This window comes from Ailuropoda melanoleuca, chromosome 6 (genome assembly GCF_002007445.2).
Source record: "Ailuropoda melanoleuca isolate Jingjing chromosome 6, ASM200744v2, whole genome shotgun sequence".
Lineage (NCBI taxonomy): Eukaryota > Metazoa > Chordata > Mammalia > Carnivora > Ursidae > Ailuropoda > Ailuropoda melanoleuca.
Genome location: NC_048223.1, coordinates 33,783,681 through 33,798,114, shown reverse-complemented (window position 1 = coordinate 33,798,114; position 14,434 = coordinate 33,783,681). Strand labels below are relative to the sequence as shown.

General features: G+C 46.9%; 1 protein-coding gene across 6 annotated transcripts in view; it reads left to right on the top strand.

Annotated features, from left to right (window-relative positions):
- TRAK1 (trafficking kinesin protein 1) overlaps nucleotides 1-14,434 on the top strand; it is a 118,440-nt gene that overhangs the window by 26,322 nt on the left and 77,684 nt on the right. For all 6 annotated transcript variants that reach the window (XM_034662169.1, XM_034662165.1, XM_011230545.3 and 3 more), the window contains exon 2: nucleotides 4,463-4,657. Coding sequence is in view for 4 of the 6 variants with exons in the window: in XM_034662165.1 (XP_034518056.1) it covers nucleotides 4,463-4,657 (195 nt within the window). In the remaining 2 variants the exon portion in view is untranslated. The remainder of the gene's footprint in view (nucleotides 1-4,462; nucleotides 4,658-14,434) is intronic.

Sequence of the window (14,434 nt, the reverse complement as noted above, 5' to 3'; positions counted from 1 at the left end):
GTTTTTAGCCGGGTGACCATGTGCCCAGCCATACCTTGGGAATTCCACTACCAAAAGGAGGAAGCAGAAATTGGATATTGGGAAACCTCTGTCCCAACAACTTCTATCTGAGGAAGGCAAGGGCTGAAACATGGAGCACGTTAGAGGAAGCTGGGAGGTTGTTTAAAACAGGGCAGTACCATGTTTTAAAAAAGCATCTTTCCACACACGGCACCAGTGGCAGTGTGGCCAGCAACCATGGGGCTGTTGTAGTAACTGGGGAAGGGGCAGATCCTCCCTGACTGCCTGGGTGAGCCTGGCCTTCTGGCGGTTTGACAGGCTGGGCATTGGGGGGTTCCGGGCTGTGGTTGCTGCACATCTCCCAGAAGCCAGGGACCTGTTAGGGTGTGAGTTCAGTCAGCAGGCTGATGCCCTTTATTTGAGGGTTATCTGAGAACACGTTTTTATAGCTTGTTAATAATGTGAGTTGGGGGGCGCCTGGGTGGCTTAGTCGGTTAAGCATCCAATTCTTGGTTTCGGCTCAGGTCATGATCTCAGGGTGCTGGGATTGAGCCCCATGTCATCGGGCTCTGTGTTCAGTGGGGAGTCTGCTTATCCCTCTCCCTCCCTCTTTGCACCCCTCCCCCACCCATGCTCGCGCTCGCTGTCTTTCTTTCTCAAATAAATAAAATCTTGAAAAAAATAATGTGAGTTGGAGCTATGGAGAAATGATGACTGTCAAGAGTATAAAGGGGTCCTTTCCTCCAGGTTGGGCCAACAGTGTCCGTTGACACCGTGAGCTTGAGTAAACCCCAGGAGAAGGAGCAGGGCCGTCCTTCTCGGGCCCCTGACCCTTCCTGGTTCTGCAGACAAGTTACTTCACTTCTCCGCTCTGCTTCCTGGGCACTCTAGAAGGGAAAATCATTCTGATGCTTCCCTCATTTGTCAGTGTGTTTCATTGCACATCCCTATCATGCCTATGAAGTCGTCTCTCTGCTTAGAACAAAAACTTCCTAATCAGAAGATCCTGAGAATTCCCCAGCATTTCTTGTGTGCCCGCCTGGGAGAGATGGGTGGCAGGTGGCAGAGGGAGGGGCATAGCTTTCGGTCAGTTGAGGCTTCTCATGCAGGATCTGCCACTTATTTAGCTGTGTGGCCTTGACCAACAAGATATTCCACAGTCTCTGTAAATCTCTGCTTCCTCATCTGTAAAGCAGAATAGATATTATCTGTCCCAGGTTGCTTGGAGGGTCAGAGAGTGCCCTGCAGACAGCTGGCTTGGTGCTTTCCACAGTGCAGGCATTCTTGGAGAATTCTTGAAGGCTCTCCTACTATGTTTACCCAACCTCAGGCCTTGGGTATGTTTTCTCTATGGGGCAAATGTGGTGTTCCCCACCACAGGAGGTCCCTAGGGCCTTTGGCCCTGCAGCCAAGGTCAAGGAATGCTCCCTGGGTCTCTGTAATCCTTCCCTATGCTCTGATTATCTGGGCCTTCCAGGCGGCTGAAAACTTGGCTATGTTTATATGGCTGGTCACATGATGGCAAAATCAAATACAGATAGTTTTTTTAAAAAGGCATTTTGGTCTCACCTTTTGATACTTTATCTCACCGGTCATCATGTGCTCTGAGGGAAACGATCTCTCTTGGACATGAAGACCCGCACTGTAAATAGGTTGACCTTCAGCCCTGGAAATGTGGAAGGACAGGTCAGGTCTCAGAGTCTAAGCAGCTGCCAACATGCTCAGAACTGACATGGTATTCTTAGAAGGGATTTTTGTTTTAGGTTGTTGCCTTCCCCACCACCGAGAGCAGTGACACCAGAAGATTCTAGCCTTTTGTGAGGAGGGTGAGTCATGCAGGAATGTGTTGGTCTCCTGCCTGGTCTCCTAGGCATAGGCCGGTACTGCCTGGTCTCCTAGGCATAGGCCGGTACTGCCTTTCGTGGAGCCAGTCCGTGTTCAGTTAAGAGATGCCGCCAGTTGGGTGTCAGCCCTCCTTGACCTCATGCCCCCTTAGTCGCAAGGCCGCCATTTTGTAACCATGAGGCCTCTCCCCAAGATGAGCTTTGTGGGAACTTGTTATTCACTTGATTGTGAGGGAAGGAAAGATTTGCTTAATTACGGGCCCCTCTTGAGCCTCTTGGGTGGCGTTTTTGTTGTTGGCGGGAGGTGAGAAGAAATAGGAGACATCTGTCTTGAAGTTGGGCTGTTGGCTCTGGCCTCGGGGAGGAGGCAGCTTCTGTTTGCAGCAGACCTTTGCTAAGTGGCAGAGTGGCTCTGGTCTGGTTTTCAGCTGGCTGAAATGCCAAGAGCGCTTGCGGTGACATTTCCCACAGGAGGCAGAGAATCCAAGTGTTCAGATGTTGTCCCCCTCAGTCCCTAAAGCTCCGAAGAAAATTCTAAATGTCTTCACTTGGTACTTAACTTTCTTCTCTTTCCTCAGTGCTTGAGAAACCACCCTGAGTTCCTGAATGGAAATGTTCTGCAGTGAAGCTTTGCATATTAAATTGAGCGAGAAGGGGGTATGGGGGATGGTAGGAGGTGGAGGGAGCTTGACAGGTGCTTTCAGTGGGCTCTTGCCCAAAGGGAGACACTGGGTCACCGAATGCTCCCTTCACCTGTGATTCTGTATTTTTTTTTGCCTGCGTGTAGCTTTAAACACGAAGGACAGAAGGATTTTGGTGGGTATCCGATGTAGCTGTTCTGGCCACCGGAGGCTCCATATTCTCCTGGAATGTGAGAAGCCCTGTAGCCACACCCTGCTGCCACCTTTGCTTTGGTTCAGCCCAGAGAGCAGCAAAGGGACTGGTCTTCCCTGCTGCACTGGCTTTGGTTCCCCAGTGAACCCCAAGTCCCTGCCCCGGGCCCTTCCTGCTCCTCCACCGCCCCTTCCAGCTTGCCACACCCCGGGATTCGCTCCCACTCTTTGCACCACTCATTTCCTCTGTGTTTGTTCCTGTGGGCCTCTCTCCTTTCCTTTGATGCCACCTTCCACGTCCTCAGAATGACTCATAATAGTGATCTCTTGTCAGCACCTCTTCCTTACTTCACCCTGCTGTTGTGTGGGTGCACTCGCTCGAGACGATTTTCTTCTCCTGCCCCTCCCTGCACTTTGGAGAGGGACGGGAGACCAAATCCCATGCACCTTGATCCAGGCCCCCACCTTTGTTTACGACTTCAAGGCTAGAACATTGCGCATTAACCTTTGTAGGAATGGCTCTGATTGTATTCTTATCTTTCGAGTGGTTTTGCTCATTGAAGACTCATTCCTGGAATGAAGAACGGAGTTCACTCTCTTGTCCAGCCATGAGCACCATAGGTGCTTCTGTTTCTTTATGGGTTAACAAGACCACCACTGCTCGCACCCGTCGTTTGCCATCATGGGTCATGAATACTCTCTGTGAACTGGGCCAGTACGGTGACTGATGTCAGAATTAGTTGAGAGATAATCAACACTCATCCGTTAGCAGTTATTTAATTCATTCTTCCGAGGGGTAGAGAAGTTGCCGAAGACTGGTCTTGTCTTGGGTGTGCTGGCTGTGTTGTTGTGTGTCTAGTTTAATTACAAGGCCTCTTTCATGGGCTTTATGTGGATTGATCGACCTTCACAGGTATTACAGTGCACCCCTTGAGCACAGTCTAGGCCAGGACCTATGAGGGGTATGGATGGTGGATTGAGAACCACCACTGATGCAAATTGACCATCACAGGAAGGTGGGTTGGATACTAAAATACCCTGAAGACAGAAGCTAATAAGGGCAGTAATAGAAGATCTGATAAAACACTGTGGGAATATAGAGGGGGGAGGAAAGGGGTTAATTCTGCTCGAAGTGTTCAAAACACCAATGTATATCCGGGAAGATCCAGCTCTGTCTTGATGGAGGGACACCTGTTGCTTTAATGGTTGGAAGCCCCGCAGGAATACAAGCACAGCCATGCTTGTATCGCAAGAGCAGGACCGTGACTGCTGCATGGACTGGTGCGTCTCCTGCATCTTTGGGACTCAGGTTATATTTGGGTGGATGAATGGAAAGAAACAGAGGCAGATGAACGGTTGAGTGAATTCAATGAAGGCACAATCCCAGATGGGGGGAAGGTTTGAATGGTAAGAGGAATGGTAACTGCAGGAAGCAGTTAGACATACTGGTGAAATTGTAGCTGGTTTGGCTTACACGTAGAGTGATTGAAAGAGAATGGTCTGAGAAAGGGTTGGAAAGGATGTCTGAGTCCAGAAAGCACAAGAATTGTGGCTTCACTTTGAAGAAAGTGAGTTGCTAAACAGTATAGGAACTATTTCAGGTCGGTCTTGTATGTTTTGAGAATGGGATTTAAATTGGGAGAAGGTCCCTGATATGGCCACACCTGGCCTCTCCATGCTGTGGGGAAGCAGCTGAAGACCTCTGTTGGGACCACAAGGTCAGTTAGCTAGCAGCTTCAAGGCCAGAACCAGTTCCGGGCTCTCACTTCCCTGTCTTCTCTCTAGACGTGTGCAACAGCACCGATCTTCCGGAAGTCGAGATCATCAGCCTGCTGGAGGAGCAGCTGCCCCATTATAAGTTAAGAGCCGACACCATCTACGGTTATGACCACGACGACTGGCTCCATACACCCCTTATTTCTCCAGATGCCAACATAGACCTCACAACCGAGCAAATCGAAGAGACGCTGAAGTACTTCCGTGAGTAGTTCCCTTTCGTCTGCTGACGGCATTATGATGGCCAGTGCTTCTCCGCCGTGGCCCCATGTGGGACTTGTACTGGTTAGCTGGTCTTACAGCCTGCCATTCCTGGAAGGGTGATTCGGTAAATGTGACCGTAGGGTTTAGCCACACACAAGGCCTTGATGTTGAGTGTTCTGAATAGAAATTATAGGGTGGTGGGGACCAGGTATGAATTTTCATTTGAACCAGTTTTATCTTAACTGTACAGAAGAGTTTGAAAATGCTCCCATTCCCCCCCCCCCCCCCCCAAAAANCCCCCCCCCCCGCCAAAATACCATGTGAGTCCTTAGAAACTCTCACTGGGAAGCAGTTTGCATTTAAACCAAAGGCACTGGGAACATCTTGGCTGCTTAGTAGTATTTATATGACATAGCAAGACACCTATACCAAGGCTGACCATTGTCTTTCTTTTTTTCATTTTTAAAGTGAGGTTTAATTGACATATAACATTATGTTAGTTTCAGGTGTACAACATAATGATTTGATATTTGCCTACATTGCAAAATGACCACCACAATAAGTCTTGTTAACATCTGTCCCCATACATAGTTAGAAAAAAAAAATTTTTTTTTCTCATGATGACAACTTTTAAGATCTACCCTCTTAGCAATTTCAAATATGCAATACGGTATTATTAACTGTGGTCATCGTGCTGTACTTTATATCCCCATGATGTATTTATTTTATAACTGGAAGTTTGTACCTTTTGACCCCCTTCACCTGTTTCTCCTACCACCCCCCCCCACCTGCCTCTGGCAACCACCAGTCTGTTCTTTATATCTGTGAACTTGATTTTCCAAGGCTAATGATTTCTGTGTGAGAGCCCACTAAGCTGGTTAGTGCTGCTCCAGCGACAAACCAGTCATGTCTTGGGCTGCTGAGCTGACACCTGCTGGGGTGAGCAGTGTACTGGGTGTGTTCCCCCGCTCCCCCCAACCAGTATGTGGTGACAGCAGTGTGAAACCTGATTTTGCAGATTGGGAAAACATGATAATTTTAAAAACTCATGCTAATGGTGTTTCTAATGTTCATTCAAGAGGTACCTTCGTAGAAATTACTTTACTCTTTAGAAATTCAACACAGCCCAATGTGGTTGGTAGGACAGACCAGCTCTCCTTTGTCATGACACCCCTGACTTTAAAATTCAAGTTAACTTTAGCCTCGTCTAAATCAGTGATGTCATTTTGGAAGTGAGATCACTTACATACCTGTGTATCATTGTGTTGCCCTCAAAAATAAAAAGTATGGCAATCCTGCTTCTGCTTGATGATAACTTGGTTCAAAACCAGCTTACAACATCCATAAGTTTTCTGTAATTATTATCTCAATACAGAAATCTCCAATGTTCTTGAATTTGGGGACTCACTTATAATAAACAAGTTGGAACTGCAGGTTTCTCTTTTAGAATGTATCTGGGGCTGTTTTCACATTTTCTCTATTGGATGTTAATGAGGAAGGAATTTTGTTTAAACCGACCTGCGTGTTTATACCTAAGACAAATCCTCCAGTCTCTGTGAACATGGCAGATAATCAGGTTCGATCAGAATAAAAATAGAATAATCCACACCAGGGCAGATATGAGGCATGTTACCTGTACCAGTGTTCACAGTGGAGCTTTAGGATTTCTGATGTGTCTGGTAGTGTATAGGAAGCTCTTGGCAGTCACTTTTGTTGACTCACGGTATCTGTTACACCAAGAGATGTGGTGTTGAATAGAAAACTGTGTCCAGAGTCACGTCCTTGGCAGGTTCCGTCTTTGGTTCCTTCAGATTGCTTCACGGTAGAATTCACAGCAGAAGTGTTTTTTCAGAAATCTCCTTGTGTTCCTTCCTCTTCTTTAAGAGACCCTCCTGTGATTCCGCAGGACCCTGCACGGCCATTTGTGCTGCAGGAGGCTCCTGGTGTGTCCCTTGAATGAATCACTTACATTCACAGTGTAACGGGAACCATCCAAAGACAGGACTTCAGTAGTTTCAGAGAACTTTCATATGAATTGCTCCTTTCATCCCTGTCCAACGTCTGCAGTCTGGGCAGGGCTGGTTTGATTATCGAGGAAGTGGAGGCATGGAGGGCTCCTAGTATTTCTTCCGTAGCACTGACCTCCAGCTTCTGAAATCCTTGCAAACAGTAGACTTGAACAGATGCTGTGGCTTGTTTCTGTTTGTGCGCCCTGGTTTTGGTTATGTATTTAAGAGAGGGAGAAAAAGGTCCTGTTGGATTTGGTAGTGGATGACACAAATTATGCCAAAATTAGAAGAAGTGAAGTAAATGCTGAACGGAGATTCTGCAAGTTCTTAGAGCATGGTTGTCCCCAGGTCTTACCTCAATTCTGTATTTTCTTCTGCGTTACTTGCACTTAGAGCAAAGTAGGTCTTTGCTAACTGTTGATTAAATGAACGGTCAGGGGTTAACTCTTACATAGAGGCACGCTTCTCAGTAGGGCTTTCAAATGGAGATCCTAGGACCGCCCCCCCACAAGCCTGTAGAGGGAAATTGGGGATTCTCTGCACTTGTAAAGAAATGAATGACATCTTTATTTTCACTAACTTCTAACTGAAATGCAGCATTTCCTTTCGCGGTGAACTCAGAACACAAAGCACGGTGACCTCAGCAGGCCCTATGACGTTGTTACCAGTAGAAGTCAATGTCCCGCTGTGGCGGAGACAGGTACACTGAAATACCACCTTTCCTCATCACTGCTTTGAAATGAGCTTCATAGGGGGCGTGCTGATAGATCTCGTTATTTAATACAGTGACAAAGAAGGTCTTCTATCATAGACTTTTTGCGCGTTTTCATAACTGCATTGTGATACTGGTTTCCTTCGTAGTCCTTTGTATTTTATGTTATGTTTTCAGCTCTTTCTTCTAAGGAGGGGTCTGTGAGCCTCGCCAAACTGGCTGAGAGGTCAGTGGGAAGGCCCAGATCAGGAGCCCTGCTCTGTGCGTGGGGTCCTTTCTGGGTTTCATTGTGTGTTTATATGTGTGTAACCCAGGCGACGCTGTGGCCACAGCTCTGTGACTCACCGGTGCGTTAAGTCAGTTGCGAGGTGTGTGAGGAGATAACAGAGCTGTTTCCTCTTAGATTTATTTTCATCAGTTAGGGCAGTGGTTCTCTGTTGTGGGTGGGAGTGGGGATAAGGGGTCCCCTAGGGGTTCTGATAATAGGAGATGAGGGAAGCCTCAGCTCCCTGTCTTACAGGCTGTCTCCCAGAGTAGAGAAACGATGCTTCACCTTTTGAATCTGGCCCTCACCTGGCTTGTTTGTTGTTGTTTTTTTAAATTTTTTATTCTTTTTTTTTTTTTTTTTTTNTTTTTTTTTAAGATTTTATTTATTTATTTGACAGAGAGACAGGCAATGAGAGCGGGAACACAGGCAGGGGGAGGGGAAGAAGCAGGCTCCCAGCAGAGGAGTCTGATGTGGGGCTCGATCCCAGAACGCTGGGATCACGCCCTGAGCCGAAGGCAGACGCTTAATGACTGTGCCACCCAGGTGCCCCTATTTTTTATTCTTTTATCTTAAGTAGCTTCCATGCCTACCATGGGGCTTGAACCCACGACCCCGAGATCAGGAGTTGCATGCACTGCCAACTGAGCCGGCCAGGAGCCCCTCACCTGGCTTGTTAAGATGAGGTGTCTGCACTTTGGGTGTCTGCCTTTACCAGGTGGTAGAGTGACCTTTTCAGACAAATTTTAACAGGTGGATTTTTTTGACTCCCAAGGAATGTGAGAAACACAGAACATGAACATGATTCACACGGCAAATGTACCCATAAATAGGGGACATTTAGGATTAGATGGTCGAGGAGGGAAGAAACGGTACCCTTACTGTGTATCAGGCACTGTTCCTAATTCCTTACATGTATCTCATTCAGTTCTCACTGTGACCTCTGCGTGAAAGAGTCTTGCTGTCCCCATCCTGCAGAGGAGGACTCTGAGGCACAGGGAAGTTAAGAAGCTTGCCCAAAGTCACACAGCTCGCTAGGGGGGAGGGTGCTGAGTTTCAAACCCAGGTTGTCTGGTCTGACTCCATATCTTAACTACTTTCTCAGAAGAGCAAAATGAGAAAACAATTGCAGTTTAAGACTAAAGCTCATTTGGCAAACGGGATGCAAAGAGCAAACCCTCAGTTTGAGAATATCAGTAGCTATTTATTTATAAAATGTGTCCTACATATTCAGGATTCAGCTTTTTTCCACTAAAGGTTGCTGTCCCAAGTGACACTTAGCCGGATGTAACTTAATGTCAACTTGAGGTTTTTTCCTCCCTCTTTCCCTGTGGCTTTGCCTCTGTCGTGTGGTCTGTCAATCACACGTCTCCATCGCTGGTAGGAATGGCTTGTGTGTGCTGTGGACCTTTCTTATCACATAGCATTCTGCAGACACCAGAAGGGAAGGTGGCTGTGTTGGTACAGAGGTGGCTGGGGCTCCCCTGGTTCCTCATTTCCAGGACCTTCTCAGTGTAACTTTTTGGTTCAGGAACATTGGGTCAAGAAAAGAACTCTGTGTCTCAAGTGCATAGGGATTCTCTGACCAGTTCACCTCCGACTTTCTCTGGAATAGTCTTTTTCCTAAGGAGAAGAGAAGGTTATAANCAGGAACATTGGGTCAAGAAAAGAACTCTGTGTCTCAAGTGCATAGGATTCTCTGACCAGTTCACCTCCGACTTTCTCTGGAATAGTCTTTTTCCTAAGGAGAAGAGAAGGTTATAAAGCAAATCCGAGTTTCAAGACATTGTTCTATTGTTTACTTTTACNAAGCAAATACGAGTTTCAAGACATTGTTCTATTGTTTACTTTTACTGTAAACTAATCTTAATGAATCAGCCAGCAAGTATTTACTGAGCGCCTGGTATGCACCTTTAATCCTTTGTGAACTTGACTTTTTTGAATTCCAGCTGAGGTTTTCTGGCTAAGGAAGTGAAAACATCTCCTGGATTATGGATTTTCTTCCCTTACCTAAACAGGGACTTTGCAACTGGCTTGGGCCCACGCAGGAAGCCCTCCAGCCCTCTGCTGGCATCCTGCACGGAGTTGCTTACCTTGCTTATGTGGGAGAAGCGAGTGGGCTCTGGGAACTTGCATGTTCACCTGGTCCCTGTGCCATTTAAATTTTTTAAAGTTTAGTTTAAACAAACAAACAAACAAAAATGAAAGACCGTTGCTGGAGCACCCGAGGCCTGTGGCAAAGTGCCTCACTAAGCTATGCACGGTGCCTGCCTTGCACGGGCCAGGGGTCATGGACGGGTCCTCCTGCCCTCATCCCCACACGCTGGGGTTGTGCCCATGGAGGACTGAAGCCCACAGTTGATATCATATGCCGATTTCCACTGTGTTCATTCACTATGTCCACATGGTCCCAGGTGTCATGAGTGTCACTAGCCTGTGTGTTACACTTCATGGCCCTAGGACTGTTGCAGGGCAGAGGCAGTCTGCTCGGGACGAGGCATGCAGGCCCAGAGCATCTATAGGGGCTCTAACTGGCCAGAGCGTGGGCTAGACCCCAGTGTCTCTACCCAGCCGTCCCTGGAAGTCCTGGTGCCCCTGGAGCAGGGGTGATACAGTGACCACTCCCTTCTGGACTCTTGCCACTCCTCCTCCTCCTTGACTTGCCTCCTCTCTCTCTGGCCGGTCCTTCCAACCTCTTTCACTTGGTTTTCCCTCATCTTCTGAGCTTCCACATCAGTGGCCGTTGACCCTGATGAACTGAGAGAGCTTTTGAAAATAAGCCCTCACAACCCTCCCTTCTCAAAACGGTCACCTGAAACCCGTAATTCCAACGTCCAGGTAACTGTGAGGTGCTGCTGGAAGTGTTGGCATGCCCCACTGGCATCTCTCCCTACGCTCTCCTCCTACCAGCTACCTGCTGGCAACTCCCCAACTGCCCACCTCTGACTCTCCTTACCCCCCCACCCGCTTCCAGGATCCTATGCTCAGTCATGGGCTTATAGCCTGTCCACTGTCAACATCCCCCCCCCCCCTACACATTAGTTTTGAGAAATGTGACACGGTTTATCCCATTCCAGCCGGCTCTGTTAATTCTTCGTGCGTGTGTATCTTGGACCCCTTCTCTGACCCTGCGGCCACCGGCATGGATGAAGCCACTGCCATCCCGTCCCTGGGCTGCCGTAGCTGCTCGCCTGCTTCCACCTTGCTTCTCTGCGATTCTCTTTTGATTCAGCAGCCTGGCTGGTCTCTTCTCGAGATCCCCTGGGGTTATGCTGCTCCTTTGCTTCTCACTGCTCTTTGAATAAAAGGCAGGGTCTTCTAGGACCCCATGACCTGGCTCTTGGCCCTCTCTGCCGCCAGCCTCGTTGCACCCTCCCCCTTTACCCCACACCAGCCCCACTGTGGACACGCCACGCTTGTCTCACAGAGGCTCCCTCCCTCCCCTTTCTTTCCTGTTCTCTGGTTCTCAGCACAAATATGCCCTCCTCTAGGAAGCCTTCCCCCCATCTGTGGCATCCCTTCCCTTTGCTTTTTGCCTCCATCATGGCTCTCATCTGTGTATTCGGTTCTATCACGATAATGCAAGCAATAATAATCCTGAGTCACCTCTGTGGAGTGCTTCCTGTTGTCTGGGCTGGTGCTTCATGAGTCTATTAGGACACACACACACTGGATTTGAAGTCCACGATCCCCTCTTTGTTAAGTGATTTTTTTCTGGGTATAATGCAACTGTGTATCCAAATCGAATTGGCCATTTAATCCTTAATTTAGTCTTTCAGGGTGTTAAACTTTGCTTTCATAGAAACAGCTCTTTTTCTGGGCAATTCAAGAAATAATAAATGTAATGGTATAATTCTATTAACAAGCAAAAGGGACCTGAACAGGTGTGGGAACAAACACATGTTATCCTCGGTAGGGAAAGTTCTCGATTCCTACGAGCCCACGTGGCCAGGCTGGAGAGACAGTGGTCTGTGCTGGGGGGCGGTGGCGGTGGGCGGCGGCAGTGGATGGTGGTGGTGAGCGGTGGCAGGCTCTCCGGAGGCCACGGCGCCTTGTGGTGGCCCCAGGTCTGCCAGGAGTGCGTGGAACTCACGAAGGCTGTAGCACCTCTGTGTGCAGATGAATTGTCCCCAGCAGTGTCGTAGTTCCGCCTCTCCTTGGACCATTCCTCTCTGGTTTGGTCTGTTTCCGTTCATTTTTGGTAAATCTCTTTTCTCCTTCCTCTGCTTAACGGTGGACACTTATCAGTCTCCCATCTCGGGGTCCCCTGCCTCCCCCGCCTCCTTTGCTTTAGCTGTTGCCTCTCTGGAGGCGGCTTCTGCATTTCTCTCTCCACCCACAGGACGCATTGCCAGAGCTTCCCGTAAACTGAACGCGAGTTTGTCATCCTCTCGTCAGCTTTTCTTACCCACTGCCTGACTTGCACGGAGGCCCCAGGCACCCAGCCGCAGCTTGTGCCACGTCCCGTCCTTTCCGTCCTCAGGGGTGCCTTCTCTCCAGTCCTACATCCACAGATGCTCTGCACGCGTCTCCGTCCTGGTCCCTGAGTGAGCTTGTTAATGTCACCACGAGCAAGTCACGGAACCTCTTTGGACCTCAGTTTTCTTTTTTTTCTTTTTCTAAGTTAAAAAAAAGTTTTGTGACTTTCTGTTGGTGACATGGCATTGGGAGATAGTGTCCATTTCTGATTTTCAGGGTGGAGAAAGCAGGGGTGCTTGTCACTATTTGACAGAATCATGTTGCCGACTCCATTTCTCAGCCCTTAGTGCCTGGCTGTTTAGTGAACATAAACGGGAGTGAGGTTTTAAAAATAATGTATCCTTTGGTCATAAAAGTGTACTGATTGTAGATAATTTAGCAAAAATTAGGACAAAAAGGTGACTAACTTAGCAACCACGTCTCATTTTTTGTGAGATATTTTTAAGTGGTTTTTTTCCCGCCAACAAATATATTACATATCTGGGAACATAATGCTTTTTTTACTTAATTATATATGTTGACCATTTCCCCATGGCGTTAAAATTCTTGAAAAGTACAATTTTCATTGTTGCTTAATATCCCATCATTTATATCTAATCATTGGTCTGTTATTGGGAATCTGAGCTGTTTCTGATTTTTCCTAAGGTAACACACCAGCAGACGTCCTTCTGTATCCGTAGGTGTCTGCCCAACTCATGATTTCCTTAAGGCGTATGTCTAGAAATTTACTTGGCTTGAAAATGTGGCAATTTTTAAGTTTCTTTGAAAAATATTATTACTCTTAGATTAAATACTAACTTACTGCAACAAAAGCAGCCCATTCTTGGTGAACATATACTGAGTCCTGAGATCATTAGGAACCCAGAGGAACGAATGTTGAGGGAGTGGATGAGTAGGGCATCATTCCATGAAGTGCTGAGAGCTCATAAACTTCCTGGTGTTTTCCTCACCTAAGAATGGTTGGCAGAGATTTGAAGATTGGTGGATACCTCGTTCTTTGGATTCAGAATTTTTTTCGGGTTTCATCTCTAATACCTGCTGGGTGGTTTGTACGTGGTGGTGGTTAATGATGAAAGGACATCCATTGAGCGTTTATTACATTCCGGGCACTTTGAGTCCCCCTGCAGAGCTCAGAGGGGGCGACTGTTCTTATCCCCATTTTTAAAACGAGGAGGCCGAGGTTCAGAGGGACCCTCCATTGCCGGCCCAGGGTCACACAGGATGGGCAAGAAGCAGGGTCTCAGCCCAGCTGGACCAAGCCAGTTCTTTTCCACGGTATGATATCCTCAGTGCAGCCCAGGCCTTATCATCTGTGGTTTGAAAAGGTCTTATATACTTTTGAGGTACTTAAAATGAACAGCATTTCACTTCGCCCTAGCTCTGACTTGTGATCTTCTCATCATTTACCAAATCTTTTTATTTTCAAGACATCAAGCCATGTAGTACTCAGAAGCACTTAGCCTGAAAACACCAAATTTGGTCTTGAAGAAGTCTGAACACGTCCTACATGTTTTCTTACAAGACACCTGAGGAACAGTGTCTGACCCTTTTCTTGGTTTGTACAGGTTGTTACCCATTCCTGAATGTTTGGAAAATGACAATAATAGATAATGACCTGAAGAAGGTGATTGAAGTGCTCAATTTTGTGTGTGTGTGCATGTTTAATTCAAAGTGTTATTAAGGGATCACCTTAAAATTTTCACCCAGGACCCCTTCTTGATAGATAACGGTAATGTATGTTGTCTCTGGAAGTTTAGCTAGGATTGAGAGATGCAGCTAATCTGGGGGGTAGGTGATGTCTATTTGAGGTTTAGCTAACTTCCCTATATGGTGAAGGTTTTCCTCTTCTGAGTGGTTCCTAGAGAAGACAAGTCATGAGAGACCCAGCAGTCACCTTGTGTTAGAGGGCCTCATCTCCCTCATCTGCCAACTCCATGTGTGACCTTGAGCAAATCTCATAGCCTCTTTGGGACTCAGATTTAGTGTCTGGAAATTAGTCAGCGTTCAACATTCCGTGACTCTCTGAAATATGTCCCGGAGCACTTTTTACTCTTTTGTCAAAGGTATCCCAGGACAAAGGTCTTTTATTGTTGTTATTTCTTGTTTTTGTCTAATTGCAGTTTCTTTTAAAGTATTTTTTCTGTATTGTATAGTAAGAGTTATGAGACTTGGGACTTTAATTTTCAGTTTTAAGAAATTGTTAAAAAGAAAAACCAACTTCATAAATTAAAAAAAAAGGTAGTTCTTTCATTTTTAAAATAAAAATGATATTATTGCTCTCAGGTGATAATTCTAGGGAAAATTTTAAAGAA